The sequence below is a fragment of the Morone saxatilis genome, unplaced genomic scaffold (genome assembly GCF_004916995.1).
Source record: "Morone saxatilis isolate NCDOM2014 unplaced genomic scaffold, NCSU_SB_2.0 Contig19, whole genome shotgun sequence".
NCBI lineage: Eukaryota > Metazoa > Chordata > Actinopteri > Moronidae > Morone > Morone saxatilis.
In genome coordinates, this window is record NW_023339751.1 from 15,098,887 (window position 1) to 15,115,717 (window position 16,831).

At 37.8% G+C, this 16,831-nt stretch overlaps 1 protein-coding gene across 1 annotated transcript in view; it reads right to left on the bottom strand.

Annotated features, from left to right (window-relative positions):
- The window catches only part of grid1a (glutamate receptor, ionotropic, delta 1a), a 220,790-nt gene that overhangs the window by 10,624 nt on the left and 193,335 nt on the right, over positions 1 to 16,831 (bottom strand). The window contains exons 9-12 of the mRNA XM_035663666.1: positions 11,696 to 11,797; positions 9,884 to 10,081; positions 8,284 to 8,614; positions 5,538 to 5,676 (exon numbers count right to left, since the gene is read on the bottom strand). Of these exons, the coding sequence (XP_035519559.1) occupies positions 5,538 to 5,676; positions 8,284 to 8,614; positions 9,884 to 10,081; positions 11,696 to 11,797 (770 nt within the window). The remainder of the gene's footprint in view (positions 1 to 5,537; positions 5,677 to 8,283; positions 8,615 to 9,883; positions 10,082 to 11,695; positions 11,798 to 16,831) is intronic.

The window sequence follows — 16,831 nt, forward strand, 5'->3', positions numbered from 1 at the left end:
ATATCGAAGCATTTAAAATCAATATCGAATCTAATCGATATCGAATTGTGACCTAAAGAATCAAAAGTTCTTAACAATACCCAGCCCTAAGATTCACAGTAATGATGACCAGGTTTGCAGGTTAAGTTGCTGACCAATTATGGGGTTCATTCCCATGATTGGGCATTAGCCCCTAATGGAGGCTGCACCAAACTCTAATCCACTTTTTATGAACAATACTTTATATCTGAGGACTAGTCTCTCCTGATTGAAATGCTTATTATGCAGATGCCATGTGGGCAATAAAAAATGAGTCTCCTTGCTGCAGCTGTATTTTATATGTGGAGATTATTGCCAATTTTGTACAGCATCATATTTGCTGAATGCCAATGTCCTCGTAATTAAAGTTTGCTTCCAGTGTAATTTGAATGGCAATCTACGCAGAAGATTACCTACTTCCTTGACTGGTATTGGGTTGATATGTTCGACATGCTGCTCTGTGTATTTGCTGCATTCCTTTAGAAAATCACAATATTTTGTGTTGCACCAGAATGTTTATGTAACTAAGAGTGTCTTCTCACCAATTCCCTAAAAAGTGAGAAAATCGAATGGCTTATCTCAAGATGATGATATTGGACTAATTCAACCATTTAATTAGAGACCTATATGGTGTAGCAATGGTTGTTTTTTACTCTTTTTTTCTTTGGCAGGGGTGAGAGAGGAAGAAACAACTGATTACATATTGCATGGCATGTAGCTTATTCTGTCAGATTAACCCTTCAGCTTTATTGCAACTAGTAAAATATTCTCACTTTTATGTAACTACACAAGCACCCACACGTGGCTATAGATTTGAGATAAATACCACAGTATAAATATTTAGATCCACCAGCTGGACTGAATAAAAAAAAAAAAGTAGTAATAAGAGGTGAAAGCCCCTGTATTGTACAAACAAATATACGGAATATATGGAACCACGGATGTGATAATATCAGCTAATGACTATTTGAAGTAGACACTATATGTACTAAGAACATCTGTCATCCTTTTTAAGTACTTTTCCTTGTTTGCTTTTGTAACACACTTTGATTAGTGAATACAGAGGTTCATCCCAGCCTGTTCATTAGCTATAATGGTAGAACCAAGACCCCTCACACACACATTGTTTGTCCTCCTTTGCAATGCACTACTACACAATGTAAATGTAAATGTGTGTGATGTGTGTGCTTGTGACTAATTTCCCATAAGGTGTTCTTGTTGAAATCAAAGGCGCTAAATGGCTGACTGCACAGTTGGTCATGGTTATATTTAGCTATATAAATGTGAAAATTGGCAAAAGCAGCAACAATTAAAACAACATTAAAAACAAAAGAGTTCAGTCAAGGAGTTCACCTAATTACTATTAATATTGTCCTGGAGGACAAAAAAAACATTATAAAACAAATCTGACTTTTTGTCTCTTTTGAGCCCTCTCTCACTCCTTCAAGAGAGAAACATAAAATAGTTTTACTTTGCAGTGTGATGGAAAAAAGAACATTGTTTCACCTCTGTGTCCTAAAGCGTAGGAGTTTTGTAGAGGCTTATTAACAGAGAGAGCAAACAAAAGGGGGAAAAAGCCGTGCAGTCTTTAAAGAAATGTTCAAATATGTAAATGTTGGCTTAAGTATGCTATTTTCAAAATTCATTAATCGTTTTATTTAAACCAAATTAACGTGTCATGCTCACACATTCAGAAACACACAGGCACACAAAGTGCACACTCCGTGGGAAGCATGCTCACATACATACTATAAAAGAAGTGCATATAGTCTCTTTTGGCACTGGTAAAAACCCTTTTGGCAGTATACCAGTGTCAGTAACTGACTTTTGGAAGTTAATTTCTCCAAGAACAAAAAAAAACAAGTTGACTTTAAAATGAAGGGACCTGGACTGCACCTCGCCCTTTTTTTTATCATTTAGGTCATATTCCTCAGAATCTTTCCAAGGTTTGAGAGGTTTACGAGAAACCTGTTTTTTTACCTGATTCAGTGTCTTCTGGAAAATTTCTTTGCCATGTAATACGGGTATGTATTACATGGCAAAGAAATTAGAAAGTATGCACGTGCATGACTAAAAACTGCATACAGGGAAAGTAACAGCTGAGCCGCTAGATGTAAAGATAGATCATTACAGAGCAATGATTCCAGAAGTCTATATAAGTCTAGCGTCACTTCTACCACTGCCAAAGTTAATATTAGTAAGCTATGCTTTCAAAATAAGCATGGTTACTAAGCATCACCTGGGGCAGGGGAGAAAAAAATGTAGACATACTGAATTTGTTCCCCAGGGCAAATTTCCCATCTAGTATCTTTATATACCTCCAGTGGTTCAAGACCCTTAAAGGACTTCATCCCAGTTCTGACAGAAAAGGCTAAATTTTTATTTTTGCTGACCTTTAGGTGTATCTGTAAAAATGACGCAAAGGCAGAAAAGCCTGCACGGTCTTAGAGGTCTCAATTAGTGTTTGTAGAACAGGGGTTACAACGTTGTAACCCCTGTTCTACAGACAATGATTCATTTTAAAAAGCTTAAGATATAGGCAAACTGTGGGGTAATCCAGTAATGTCCACTTGTGTTAGAACTGTGTGTTTTGTTTTTGATTAACATTGATTTAATAATAGAAAATCAATCATTGATATTCCAGACAGATTTACCACTTTGATTGTGGGTAATGGCAGGACCCACTATCTCGTTAAGGATGTTGAAACAATAAGTGGACACGCAGAGAACCACAAGAAAGTTTGAAAAGAACGGCCAGTTTTTCATTAAGTCAAATAACTCCCAATCTCAAGGTTAGATCTGAGGTGTTATTTCTTCTGTCTCTGTAATAAAAAGAAGCAATCACTTCCCAACACTTTGCCGTTCATATGTAACACCCACCATACACAGTTTAAACTTTTTGGGGGAAATAAATTATCTGATCCATCCAAAATGTTAATTAACTTGTCCCTCAATATTCCCATTTTTGGTCTCTGTCTTAGTTCAGATGTTACAGGGCAGACTTAACTACTAGCAAGTTATAGCCAAAGATTGTGCATGAATGTGTTCAGAGAAAGTTTTTCATTTAGCAGTGTATTTACTCACACAGATTATGTAATTGATCAGTGTAGCAGCTGCGTTAATTTGAATGCACTGCCGCTAAGTAAGACCTGATGCTGGGTAATTTAAGAGGTATCTTACATAAATGTCAGGAGAAGGATTAAATGCAAAAGAAACCTCTCTGTCCTACCTTAGCTTGCAATGCTGGTTGAAGAAACCAATAAACATATTTTGGAATTGCAATCTTTTGCTCTTCTTCTCGCAATAAAGAAAGCTATACTGTTATAGGCTATTAAAGTAAAAACATTTTGTATCATAGGAGGCAGTTCCTATGCAGTTCCCACATTCTCCTCTAACACGGCGTGTGCTTAGTATATGCGAATAATTTTGTTTTGGTTTCTACAGATTTTTGGCACAATTAATTTCATGAAAGTTTCATAAAGTAGTTGCGACTGAGAACAGCAACGTAGGAACATCTGCAGCACGGGATTGTTCAAATTTTAAATTTGGTCACAGTGTTCTTTCCCCTACCTTGACTGAAATTAATTTTTCCCATATTACAATTTTTACAGTGTAATTGCCAATTGCCAAACATAAACACACACACACACACACACACCTGTGAAGGTCTATTTGTGTGTGTGTGTGTGTGTGTGTGTGTGTGCTGCTTAGCATTCACTCCCTCTTGTCACATGTCCACATGTGGCTATTTGTTCAACAGAAGACGGACCCAATGCAATCAAATGCCTCTCTGCCCATTCTTTGGGGAGAGACAGCACACCAAATTGGATTCACTGACAAATAGCATTTGGACTGAGGGCAGGCTAGTTGTTAGGCAGCGGGTCAAAAATTACAGACAAGCAGACAAACCAAACACTCTGTACCAATTGCAGCTGATGAGAGATCACAGATATAGTTAAAGTATTGAAAAATATACGGTATGCTACCTAAAAAAACACCACACACTGTGTACAGAATAACAAAACGTCTGTATGTGTTTCCACTGAGAAATACCTTACTATAGTAGACATATCTCAAGAGATATATACACTCAGATTCATTCAAGGCAGAATGATTACATGAAAGCATGCAGAAGTTTTAAGAGGAAATCAAAGTCTGTTAACAGGTCTGGGGGAGTGCTACTTAAGATATGGAAATGCGTATGAAGGTCAATGAAGTTTTCTATGGCTCCAGAGGGAGCTGCATGACATCTGATGAATTGCCTCAAGTGATGTCATTTGAGTCGGCATCAGTTGGGGCTTAAGACTACAAGTTTGAAAGTGGAATATATCTTTGGGTGTGGAGTTAGAAATAAGTGAGTTACCAGACTTCTGTAACCCCCTCTTCATCTTTGCTTAAGGCTAGAAGCTCGAGACTACATTGGCTGCTAAAGGCATAACACACCCAAATGTCTGCTTAAAGGGAGGGAGGGTTGAATTGTGGGTAATTTAATGTGGGTGCCAGGTTTTAACAGGGAAGAAAAATGCAAAATCGGTGAAGTACTCTTATCAAGGTTGTTCGTGTTTTTAAATTTGAGAAAAATACACTGGTATTTTTAAAGAGTGTCCTTGTATTATATATTTAGGTGGATCAGTTACTTCATTGATTGAAAATACAGAACACATATAATCACAAATTTGCTGTGATGGTAACAAATCTGTTATTTCTCAAAGCATTAATTTAATTTCTGTAGTTCCAACAACTCGAAAGAGTGATACATCTCTCTTTTTAGCAGATTGCTACACTTATATTTCAGGAGCCTCATTATTCCAGTTAAACTTTCCTTAATGTCACATCAATAATTTCAGGACCTTCAGAGTTCAGAATCTCGTAAAAAATAACGTGTATCAAATTGAGAAAGCTACGTCTGTTGTTTCAATGTGTCAGATACATATTTGATCAACTTTTAATGAATCAGCTACCCCTGCTCTCATTGTGTATGACTGGAGTCTTCCACAAGCTGGCCAGGCAGGTATTGCTAAAGCTACTGAGCTAGTTGCACAAGAATGTATAGTTCCACCTGCACCAGTGTGCAGTGCTAAACAAACCAAGAAAAGAAAGACAGAAGTAGAAAAGGCTAGAAAACGTTTGAATAAAGCAAAAGATCAAACCAGAGTCAACATTGGTGTGTCTCTTTAATGATGGAGTGAACTGAGGAACAGGGAGTTATCTGGTTTGTTTTGTTTTTTGGGGAATTTGTTATTTTCCTAAACTATGTAGTAGGTAGAATTATGTACGACATGAGGTAGTTGTTTCTCCAGCAGTAGTCAGGCACTGTGTTTTGTTTTTTTTCGGTTGGATACTGTCAAAACATTACCATCTCTTCCTAATTTCTCCAGTGTTACCTACATTCTATTTACAGTAAATAAGAATCATAAAATAACAAAATCGCACTAGCAATAGTAGAGACTCCACAAGAAGAGAATCAAGTGTATCTGAGTTACACCAGTGTGATGGAAAATGAAAGTATTGTGCCTTACCGAACAGCATTGTCCATACGTGACACGGTGAGGTAGGCAGCAAGGTTTGCTGTGTAGGACGAACACACAATAAGGGTGAAGAGCCACCAGCTGCCCATGACGATACGCAGAGCCACCGATCCCAGGATGGAGTCACTACCTGTGGGGGTGCAGGGATAAACACATAATCTTTACTATATACGGTAAAGCATCACATTATTTATCACTACACAGAATATAATGCAGCTATCCTTTATCCGAAATCTAGTGTAAATACCAAAAAATAATATGCACTGCAATTCCATTTAAGCAAAACATTTTATATGTCATACATCTGATGTAGGAGGGTGTGAGTATGATGCAATGATGCCAAAATTGTATTATAATCATCAGGGTCTTGTGACTGATTGTATTGTTTCAGTTAGTGTTTATATAATAAGAGAGCCAAGAAAATAAAGGCTTCTTATCTTAATAGTATGTATTGAGTGACTTTAATTATTATTTATTATTTTACTACATTTCAAACAAGCTTTTAGGAGATTAGTCAACTTGACAAGAAAACAGACACCAACATTTTCTGTGTTTCTATTAAGTGAATTGATCTGGTTATGCTACAATATAGTCATACTCCATCATCTAAAAGGGATGTAAGTCTTTATGCATGTTAACAATAATATACGGATGCTTATTAATTTGTGTTAAAGCTGATAATCTCTCACTTTTGAGATAATACCCATATTTGCATATAACACTGGATCTGTCTGCTATTATGCATTTTATGATTTTGTGTAATTACTGTAAGTTTCCATCACTTATTTTCCCAAGAGCTTAGTGTATTCAAACCCATCTACCCTATAATGTTACTTGCACACTTTTATATTCTATTACACATCCCAATCCATTTTTTTCAAGGAGCATAGTACTCATACATATTAATATTCATTCTTCATTCTGTCTTTTTAACATTCTTTCCTTCATGTCTTTAATCATTTTCTTGTTTTCTTTGAGGAGAAAAGACTGGTTCGTCACATTAGCTTTTCCATCTTCACTTTTTCTCTGTCATACTGACTCTTTCTCTCCAAATATCCAACAGCTTATGAGGTGCATGAGAAAAATGTCAGCACACATTCTAATTCTGAGGAGTAAAGCCATAGAAATGTCATCTGAAAGATTCAGGAGTGTGAAATGTAATGAAAACATATTTGTCTGAAAGTGTCACAATCAACACAGCTGCGCCCTTAGGACAGCTTAGGAAAAAAACTGAAGGCCTTGTCAGATGCATAGCACTCCGGCATCAGTCATTTTTATTACATATGGCTTTGACTGATTTCTTAAGGTCATTGAATGTGAAATGTGCATTATGAAACTTTACTGGATCTTACTGTCCACTGCGGTGCAGTCTCTTTCATCTGTGAAACAAATTGATTAAACTCTCTCATCATAAGTAAAAACTGTTATTTTCATCAGTTCTCCTAGACAGTTTCTGATCATTTCATACCTCTCCCTGACCTCATCATTGAACAAAAGAAGGGCAGTCCATGTTTAAAAACTGCAGCAAAAAAGGCGGTCATTGTGTCGGTGGGTGGATAGTTTAATCTGCATTGAACATACAACAAAACACAGCCAAGTGTTGGTATATCATTATGAAATCATTGGGGGGATACAGTTGCCAAGTTTATGCTTTCTGACAATGGCACACTGCATCAGCAGTCAGATCCACATCAAAGTGATCTACGTCATCCTAAGAAATAATGCAATCCACTTGACTGAAACAAAAAATGGCAACGTTGGAACACGAGCCAGAAATGTAGAGAAAAAAAACGGAGGCAGAAAAAAGACATAGAATTTAGCTTCTCTTGAAATATAGTGGGTGTTGGGTTAAAAAAGGCTCAAAGGCAGTGTGCCAGACTTTGATAGATGCAGTTCAGGCTCTAACATCAGTTGCTGAAGTAGTCATTTATCCAAACTGGACATACCTGGATCTCCACCAGACGTAAAGATGGGATGTTCTCCTTGACAAGGGCACCTTTAGAAAAATGCTAGGGTGGGCGTTGTGCCTCAAACTGACTCACTACTGAATCAGCATTTGCGTGTATACTGACATCCACATATGCATTTTCATTGATTGGACTTTTTATTTTAATCCTCTAATCCCTTGAAGTAGTTTTAGTGTTTTTTCTTCCTTTTTGTTCTGCTTAGATTTAGGCTTTCACATTTAAAGGGCCAGTGTGTAGGGTTAAGTGACATTTAGCAGTGAGATCGCAGATTACAACACCCTCAGATCACTCCAAGCATGTAGGAGACACCGCCGCAAAAATGAAAGGCATAGTCAACAGCCAATGTTTGGTTTTCCACTTTGGGCTACTGTAGAAACATAACAATTCTGCATGGTAAAAACAGCTCATTCTAAGGTGACAAAGACATGATTCTTATTTTAAGGTGATTAATACTAATGAAAACATACCTATGAATATTATATAGAATTTTTGTCAATAGATCCTCCTCAGTGTTACACACTGGGCCTTTAAGGACTGTATGGCTAGTGCTTGGTGTCCAATGATGTACCACTGAAGATCAAGAGCAGGCAGGTTATTCATTCAACCCTGACTTTTTCAGATAACACACCTTGAAACAGTGAAGTTGACAAGAGGTTTGTCTATGATTGGGTGGAATGCCTAGCCTTGGCCCTCCATTATATGACAAATACATAATTTGTACCTGCTGCCCTTGCATCTTGTGAAGGCTAGACTCAAAACATATCACCAACCTTGTTGCACAAAAGCACCGTACACAATCCAGATGGCGCTCTGAAGCGAAGTGGAGACGGAAGGTGGTGGATGGCCTCCTGCATTGTTTTGGCAGCGCACTGCCTGGATGCGCCTGAGCAGGAAGATCATGATGCCCACCACAGGGATGGCTGCGGCAATACATGCCCACACTGCCAGGTCAAATGGTGCCAGCAAAGAGAAAATGTTGATCTTTTCCTCTGATTTGCGCATCAGGATTCCCACTGAATAGTCCAGGTAGCGCTTGCTGAAATCCACCACACTCTCACGCTCCGGAGTGATTGTAATGGCTGATATGGCCAAGTCAGCTCGCTGTGGATGGAGAGTCATATGTTCTCATTTTAGTAACTTAACTTAATAACATGCCTTTTTAACACAGAAGAATTGATTTAAGCCTGTGTTATGTTGTTAGAACTTGAAAGAGAATCTGACATCTGACCTCCATGTTTCAAACTTTTTAAAGTTGTGTCTGACTTAAAATACTCCCTAAAAAAGAAACCTACTTTTGGTGACCCTGTGACCTTTTGTTCTTTGTCTTGTGACCTCTTGTGACCTATCATTCTTTATCATGGAAACCCTGTGTCTTTTTCTCTAGAAACACCATCTGACCAAACAATGGTCATATCTGCTAAGGTACAATTTTAAGGATATTTGGTGTGCACATACTCATTCCCAATAAGAAAAACCCTATTGATTTTGGTAAAACTGGTAATACTTTTCTTACGTTTAAGAACCACCATCTGTCCACAATCTTAAAATACACGTATTTCTTGGCTCCCTACTCAGACAGATAATTTCTCTGTGCACCTCCATGCTCTTAACAAGAAGAAAACCTTTTCATTTTCTGACACAATGATCTTTCATCATTATTAAACCAAACTTTTCCTTGCCTTTATATAACTATTCTGTCATCTACCCAGAACATTGTTGACTTTGAAGCTAATAACCAGGGAGATCATTAGACCTTTATTGAGGTTTGAACTCAGGAGTCCATATTATTTCCACTCCCAATTTATCTGGCTATTTTATGCTGAAAACGATCAATTATCAATGAATGTAATATGGTTTGTCAGAGGAAACATAACTCATGTTTGATCAAGTGTAAAGTCTGTTTCTTCTAAACAGAAAACATCAGTCGGTGATAGTCATTTCAGTGAACACATGTTGGAACTAGAGACAGTAATCACATTAGAATTTGTTGTGTTTAACACCACATTGTTCAGTATGAGACTGCATGTGCCTTACAGTAATACAACGTCTGAAATTCTCAAAAGAAACATGAGTCATCTTTATGAACCGTAACAGCTTTTGTAAAGTTCTCAAACTTTATCAGTGTCCCTCCAAAAAACAGAAATCAGACCAAGTTCAATCAATCTGTGATGTGATCCACTGGAGAAAACTGATTTGCAGATAGAGGCTGTTGGCCCATACATTGTTTTTCTAATCTTTTCCACTTTACTGAGCCTTATAATTGGGCTCCCATTTCAAAATAAGACAATGTGGCTCGAATCCCAGAAAAAATTATTTGGAGTAAAATCTAAACATGATTGACTGAGATAAAAAAAAAAAAAACACATCAACCTTGCCAATGAGTTCTCCAATCATGCCATTCCAGGATCCATTAGGGAGTGCTGAGCCGTACTTCCCATCTCCAACTTGGTAGATGTCATATTTGAAACCCAGGATCTTGGCCAGGGCGTCAAGGACATCAATCGAGAAACCTTTGTATCTCTTGGGTTGGCCCAAAATATTCTCTGCCACCATCACAAAAGGCTCTTCCTGTTTGAATGAAAATTGTACAATTGGTTAAAAGAGTTTCTGGATAAGACAGACTAACAGTGGTAATGTTGAGAAATGTGAATGTGTGTGGATTTTGTCTCTAAGCCTGCGATTTATCCTCAAACTCTGGAAAAGAGTAGAGTATGTGTACTTAATCACAGGCATGTCATTTATCAAGATGCGCCATAATCTCCTCGGGGGCCAGATTGGCCACTGAGACGAGGACACAGTCAGTCATCTTAAGAACTTTGGGGTGACACCTTTATGAAGAGCTTCTAAGGTGATCTAGGTTAAACTTCATCTTAATAAAATAGTTTTCTCAGCAACTGTTGACCTGTAACACATGGCGCCATGGCAACTGCTATGGTTCATCAACGTTGAAATTGCCATTTTAAATTTATTGCACCCCACCGTGGTTCTTCTTTATGGGTTGAAAGTGTCAGGGCAGAATTAAATGGGTGAGGGAGGGGCAAAGAGAGCTGAAGAAGACAGGGGGAGAGGGACAGAGAAGAGAAGGGGGGATGTTAAAGTGGGCAGAGGCAAATTACTTGATTAAGTGACACTGCCAGGGGAGAGCTGAGCAGAACTTATGTGAATAAATATGGTGTAAGTAAATCATGTGTGAAGAAGAGGAAAAAACGAAGAGAGGGGGAGGAAAAGTTACTGAGGGGCAGGAGGAGGGGAGTGATTTTAGCTTAGCGGTTTTCAGTGGCTGATGCCAATATAGTGAGCAGGGCTGCCAATGGCTGAAATATAATGAAAAACAAAGAAAAGCAGGATGCATGAGAGTTATAGTACAGAGCTTGAAACCAACTTTTTCCACCACCTCCCTCACAAGGAGGAGCACTGAAAAAGCAGCCTGCAGATGTGTCTGAAGACATTTTTTGTTTGCGTTGGCGCCAATTATCTTAAAATTCTAGATAATTGGCCTGATTAATTAGCCGATTGATTAATCAGTCTGTCGCTACTTTGTCTTCTAGAATTGGTGGAGTTAGTTGAAGAACAGCTGCTGCAATGTAGAGTTGATTTTTAGTGGCCTTCTGTTCCTCTACATCCACAGGTTGAGATGGAGAGAGAAAACTCAGCAACTGTGAGCAAACAGTGTAAAGTAGACTAGACGAGTTCTAGTTCTCCTGTGTTGTCCTTGTTGGTTCTCTATCCTAACTGAACCCAACAGACACTAGAAAACAAGACTTTATTTAGATTTTGTATATTACAGTAGATTATTAAATAATTTCTTTATTTACCTCAGCTCAGGTATCATATAAGCTTTTTCTTAAGAAGGGCTATTATTAGAGACAGGACTTAATTTGCCATGTTTTCAAGAAGACAAGATGCTTTTAAATGCAAACTCATTGTTTTGTGAAAAATCTGCAGGAAATGTTGAGTGTCATTAACATTGAGAAAGCAAGGAAAAGTAGAATAAATCAAAATAAATTCACAGTATTATGTTTGACTATAAACAGAGAAGCTATTGCTTAATCTGTGGGTGTAAAGAACAACCTCATAAATGTGTTGATGTGTTTCCTCTATACTGTGGTGTTTGTTTTCTTACTCAGATATTTGCCTACTTAGGTCAGGTGTTAATAGATTCAGCGTACTCCCACAACTTACCAGTAATGTTACAATCTTGAGCGTCACTCCCTGCATACCGCTCTCTATCCGATTCTCCTTTAGGCTACCGTTCAGACCACGAGTGGAGTCCCAAGATGCCAGCTAATGGGGAGAAACAAAAATCAGATACATGTGGAAAAGAGATAAAACTGGAAAAATAGAGCAGGTCTCTGAGAGACAAAGGCAGCAAACACCTCATTAATACATCCATAACCAATGTAAATAAACTATGAAAACTGTGCTACTGAGCTATAAGAAAAGGCATCATCCAATCTGCCATTTTGTGACTCAATTTGCTGTGATATTGAACACTGATTGGCCAATGTCTGTCAACATCTGAGCTGATTACCAAGACAACAAGTGTCTATCATTAGCATGCTATTAGGACTCTTTAATCAAGCTTCACCACAATACTGCAATGTATTAGCACACTTTGTAAGCATTCTACACTATACTTTACCAGTAATCATACAGATAAGGGTGGTGATGATAATGAGGATGACGATGACAATGAGAGGAAGGAGAGGGAGGAAAAGTACAATGTTATATAATTAGGGCCTTAAGTAGACGTCATGCTCTTCATGTAAAAACTGCGGAATAAGAACCAAGCAATTTAAATTTCAGACACGTTACACATCAGCTTGAGTTTGTTTCTTGAATCTATCTCTCATAAAACTCTCATTCCACACTGTCAATGTTTTGAGCTATGTCTGAAGTTGCGAAGCTGATGTTTGTTCAATTCTTAATCAGTTCTGCTAGCCGGACAAGGATTCTGGAGGATCTGACACATCATTTGGAGTAGTCTATGAGATTTGAGCTGACAGGACAAGAATGGTGGCCCGAAGCCAAACAGGCCTTTCTGACCACAGCACTGCCTAGTCTACAGCACACGTGCCCCATCGGCAGGAGACTCGTCCAGATACCTTTCCCACAGAAACACACTGTACTCCACAACAATGATTATCAGTAAGCTTTTAAAGGTCTGCAAATTGCATTTTTTAGTTTTGTTAAATTAAATGACTTCAATGTCAATGTGTTGTGTGCATGTTAGATGTATAGCAACTACATTTTTACAATTTCTGTTACATTTATTTCATGAAATATAACCGCATATCATTTTTCAATACAACCATTTATTAAATGAAAAACCTTGTGAAACTATTTGTGTACATGTTACCTCTTTGAAGCACTCAGTTTGAGTTCAAACTGGGTAATTTCTGACTAGGAGAAACTGCACACATGTCTCATTCTGGCACAATTACATCCAGCTGAATCTTAATAGGCAGCTTATATGACTCACTTTCGTCAGTGAGGGAAGGTTTATAAAAAATGCTAAAAGACTTGGCCCTCGAAGAGATGGCATTACACATTTCACTCGATATTAAGTCGAAAAAGCTACCAGAAATAAAACCAGTGAACAGGAGTAGAGATATTTTTACACTTCAAGATTCTCATGAAATATTGAGGTTCCTTTGCTATTTTACTTGCCCTGGCATAGACCGTTGGGTTTGGGGCGTGGAAACATCAGAGCCAAAAAGAAAAAGAGCATGTTGTCTTAACGTTTTTAAATATATGATTTTGTATTCTTGTGATGTTCCAGTTGGCTACCAGTCGAGATTGACGAGAGAAAACAAAATGAACAAACATAAATCTCTGTCACTGACACTATTTGCAAAGGCAAACAATTATACAATCAGGACAAAACAACAATTACTACTCATACACAAGGCAGCAACAAAGGCTTTCAGCTGTGAATGAAACAGAAGCATGTGAGGCTTGCAAAAATAGGGGCTTGTAACAACTTCAGAAGAATATTTCATTATTAGTTAAATCTTTTGTTCTTCACAAACATCTGCAGACCAGATAGTCTCTCAGTCTTAAAACTTACACTGCATTGCTATGTATAGCTCCACCGCAAACTGCTAGTGAATCATGTTTATAACCCGCCAGCTTGTGTGGGTGTATATAAACTGTTTTCCCCCCATGCAGGATGTCACTCATGAAATATGCCTTCTAAAGGTCTTTATCTAAACACTGTGTGCATGTTAACGATATGGAGATCAGTTGTTCACACAGCTGTTCATTGTAAATATAATATAGAGTTATGCAGTATGTATTTACATGTGTTTGCTTCACTACACTTTGCTCAGAAAAATGTAAACTAAGTTTGTTGATGAGAGGTCTTAAGCCATATGTGGGTAGAGAGTACAATTCTGTAGGCAAGTACTGCACAATCTAATTGTAATAGTTTACTTGTTAATCTGTTTGCAGATGTATGCGACTTGTCCAGCCTGTGTGTTTGTGTGTGTTGGGGCAGAATGTCAGTCTGCATTGCTTGCTTCACAGGGGACTATTTTCTCCATGAGCAGCTTCGTCCTCTGAGAAAAACACTGAGCAATCTCTGCTCTGTAAACTGAAGAACACTAAAGACGAACACTTCTACTTCACAGAGCTTTGCACACTAACACGCCACTGGGAAGGTCACAAACACTACATACAACAAAGCTGCACCACCTGCATATGAATGAGTCACTGTGATCTTTGATTACCAGCTTTTATTGATTTAATTTGTGGAAGAATAATTGTTTTACTATTAAATGTCAAGGGATTATACAGGTAACTTCCTCTGACAAACCACCCCCAAAATAAACATGCCAAAACCTGTGATTTTAGATTTTCATGGACATAATGCTAACAAGATACATACATAACAAGATGCATACTTCTACTGAGTAACGATGTATTATAGAAAAATATGCTTAAAGATGCATGAAAGAAAATAAATGTTTGTTCCTTGACGCCAAATCTCTTTTCTGCTGCTTTCTTTCAAGTGTCAGCTCATTGAGGATTTAACTTTTAGATAGTATTCCTATAAATATGCATAGCAATCAGTCACCAAGAGTGTCAGTTGTTTCCTTCTCTAACATAAGGTATATGCTTTGTTTTTATCCTATAGGCACAATGGAGAATATCGAGCTAATGAGATTTTGGAATATCCAATTTAAAAAGTCACACAAATAACAGGACCACTATTTAGTTAATGCGTATGATGCTCAATACCGTAAAATAATCATCTGTAATGGGGCTGAGTAAATGCCAATGACCACTTGAAAACGACAAAGGGATAGAAGTCAAATAGGCCTGGATTCATAGCGCCATAACTGTCTCAATTACAGTAGCTCCTAAAAATTTTATAGAAAGCAGTCAGTTCCTTTTCAGAGAACCGTTTAAACTGCATCATTTTGGATGTTGAACCATAGTTTGAGGTAGTTGCTGCTATTCTGCTTTCCCTTCCCCTGCAGTCCGACAGGTGCTTATATATCGACAAGCCCATCATGCTACCGAGCTTCTTATTGACCCACACTCCTTTGTGTGACTCACCAAGTGGATTAACAAAGACTGTGCATGCCTACTGAACCAACTGTTATTCTTAGTAAATGTACCCTATACGTTAATTAATACGCCTGTATATGTCTTCAAGTATTTCTGATTTCTGATTCTGAACCATGTGAGCATATAATGTCTGTACAATTGCATTTAGAACTTGTTTAGTTTTTATATTCCACTTTGCGTCCTCCATCCCAGAGAAAAAGGCTGGAATGATGCCCGCTGTGTTATCTTTTATCACCAGGAACACAGTGAAAAATAAGCCGACCATTTAAATTAGTCAGGACAAGAGACATCTTATCTGTCCTGATATGCTAGAGATGAGCTGGGCCGACATGGCGCCAGTCTATCACTCTAACCTCTAATAAGCAACATGAGGCTTTATAAAACTGTCAGAAAAAGTCAGTCTGAAATACTTGGAAGAGAAATGAGCAAAAGGCAAACATGAGGGGGAAAAATGAAGTGAGTTCATTCTTCTATCAACATAAAATCACACGGAGAAAACGTAATAAGAAAACTGAAGCTCTGAGCTCTCAATGATCACATTTTTTCCTGTTTTCCTTCAATCCTGCATTTACTTACTTACTATACAATGTGTTATCTTAGAGAAAATACTAGGCACAGTATCTGTATCAGTAGTTAGATCTGCGCAGTATACAGCAGGCAGAGTTATCGTCCATCCTCTGTTTCAGTGTTAATTATTATGTTGCTTAAAAAAGACTGCATATAAAAATGGAATAGATATGGGCCCATTGCAGTATAGGCTTCAGACAAAAGGCTTAATGGAGCAGTGTGTAGGATTTATTGGTATCTAGTGATGTAGTTGCAGACTGCAACTCTCTTGCTTCACCCTCCCCTTCCAAGCATGAAGTAGAAACTACAGTTACCGCTAAAAATGAGAATGGCCCTATGTAGAGCCAGTGTTTGGTTTGTCCGTTTAGGTCAACCGTAGAAAAAGGTCAACATAGCGGACTCGATGGAAGGTGGCATCTGTAGATAAAAACGTCTCATTCTTGTGTAAAGAAAACACAACAATTCTTACTTTCAGGTGATTATACACTAATGGTATCATATGTATCAATATAATGTTCAATTTCTGCCAATGGATCCTCCTAAATGTTACACACTGGACCATTAAAGCTAACATATGACAGTGAGAGCAATGCAAACTTGCAGTTATTATAAAACTATGAATTACTGATTCTGCTTTCAACTCACCATATCCACTTATGAACTGAAAATTATTTTTTACTTCACCTCATGAAGTGAGAGCAACAAAGAGCAGGTCCTGTAGATGATGTGCATTTCAATGAACTGGATGGTTGTAAGGTTAGTAACATTTGTTCAATATTGTTTTTATGATGGACTGGAGCACATGAGAGAGAATACATTTAGGGATATGGAGAAATTTGCACTTTTCATCCAATAATTTTAAACTCTGAAGAGGATTTACTTTTGCCAGTGTGGCAGTAGGGACAACCAGAAGTGGGGACTGCCCATTTAACACTTTCCTTTTAATGCAGAGTGAAAATGCAGTTATCAGTATTATAATGTTGCAAAATTATAATGTTGCTGTGATTTACTTACAGCATACTTGACCAATCTGATATCATGTCCCTCAATGCTAAATTGGATATGGTTATAGGAGCTTTGAGTAATTTTATTGATGCTGAGTATTGACTGGGGAATTTCAGCATTTCAGCAGGTATCTGGCACTGCTTCCAGTGGCTTGTGATGGAATTAAATAAA